Source organism: Helobdella robusta (genome assembly GCF_000326865.2).
Source record: "Helobdella robusta unplaced genomic scaffold HELROscaffold_337, whole genome shotgun sequence".
NCBI classification, from domain to species: Eukaryota; Metazoa; Annelida; class Clitellata; order Rhynchobdellida; family Glossiphoniidae; genus Helobdella; species Helobdella robusta.
The window spans coordinates 1,250-2,847 of NW_008704645.1; the positions used below are offsets into that span (position 1 = coordinate 1,250).

General features: G+C 31.4%; 1 protein-coding gene across 1 annotated transcript; it reads right to left on the bottom strand.

Moving 5' to 3' along the window:
• Window positions 1-320: 320 nt before the first annotated feature.
• On the bottom strand, window positions 321-634 carry HELRODRAFT_128018 (hypothetical protein; the record flags this gene model as incomplete). The annotated part of the gene is made up of 2 exons (XM_009022914.1): window positions 321-433; window positions 526-634. Coding segments are annotated over 2 exons (222 nt in total), but the record flags the coding sequence as incomplete, so codon positions are not given.
• Window positions 635-1,598: the final 964 nt, after the last annotated feature.

Genomic DNA, 1,598 nt, shown 5'->3' on the forward strand with positions numbered 1-1,598 from the left:
CGATTTTGAACGCTAAGTGGTGCGTGATATTGCGTCAAAATTTATATTTTACTTGGATTATTCCCGCTAAAAAAGTAAGAGAAACGACAACTTCGAGTTTACATCTTTTGGCATAATCATAGTCATCCGTAATGTTGATCCAAGAACCATTAACAAATGTTGCGTTAATTATTGTTTTGTTCAAAAGTGTATCGGAGTCCGTATCACATTCAGCTCTATTGACCACTGCACCTATCATCAAGCTGACCACAGCAAAAGTTCCTGTTGGATTTAATAAAAATTTGTAATAAAAAAAATAATTTGAACATTGAAAATAATGTACCAATCGATATATGCCTTGACGTGCCGAAGAAAAAGTAAATGATTACAGGGAAGAAAGATGAGTAGAGTCCATAAACCGGGTCGATGTTGGCCAGCATGCCGTAAGCCATACCTTCGTAATTAATCATAACACATGATCAGTAGTGATAATAATTAGTGACCAATTATTTTTCCAGAGAATATAAAACTTAATTTTGATTGTACCTTGTGGGATGTGCATGATTCCTACCGTCAGTCCCGCAACACAGTCGCTCAAAAAGTTGGTAAGATTGTATTTTCTTAAAATTGCTAAGAAAGGAAAAAATGAAATAATTCTTAGCATAAAGTTATTCATATTCCAAAAGTTTTGTATCAAATCGTTGAAACGATGTTTGATGGGCTTCTTCTTTTTGTCATAAGCTCCATACAAATTAAAAAGGGACCTCGTGTAGAGAGGTCTACTGATTTCTATTTTTGCAGGGTCCTTTTCGTGTACCCCGAACGATCCATGATTGAATTGAGGGGAAGATGGTGAATGAGCGTTGATGAAAGATTCAACATCCTTATCATTTTTCGGTAGTTCTTGTTCAAGGTTTGACATAATATATGTGCAGTAAGTTTTGTATAAATGCTTTAAAATATTTTATCGTAGAATCTAACATCCGTTTTTATAAGATCATTTTTCAATATACACTGTTTAATTTATTGGAATTGTAGCAAATTTTTTTAGAAAAATATTTTAATTATAATACTTTATCATTAAATTTCACCCAACTAGTAGAAACAAAATTATCTTAATGACCTTTGAACTTATTTGTTTCAAACAGTTCAACTAATTAGTTTTTGCAAATCACCCAATTTGCAATAAATCCTAACATTTAAATAAATGTTTATTAGCTTAAATACGGGAATATAACTAAGTAAATACAAATACATAACATGTATTATATATATATATATATGTGTGTGTGTGTGTGTGTGTGTGTGTGTGCGTGTAGGTGTGTTTGTGTGCGTGTAGGTGTGTTTGTGTGCGTGTGTGCCTGTTTGTGTGGTGTGTTGTCTGGATATTATTATTTTGATTGTAAACATTTATATACCGCATTTTATAAAAAAAAACATCTAAATATATAACACACACACACGCATACACATATATATCACATGCATGTATTAGTTTGGTGACATTTTTAAAACCAGCAAGTGTTTTAAATATATAACTGATGAGATTTCATGTTTAACATAGAAAATATCGCAACCAAGATATTAGATGAAAATTAACTTTACACAAAAAATGGTTT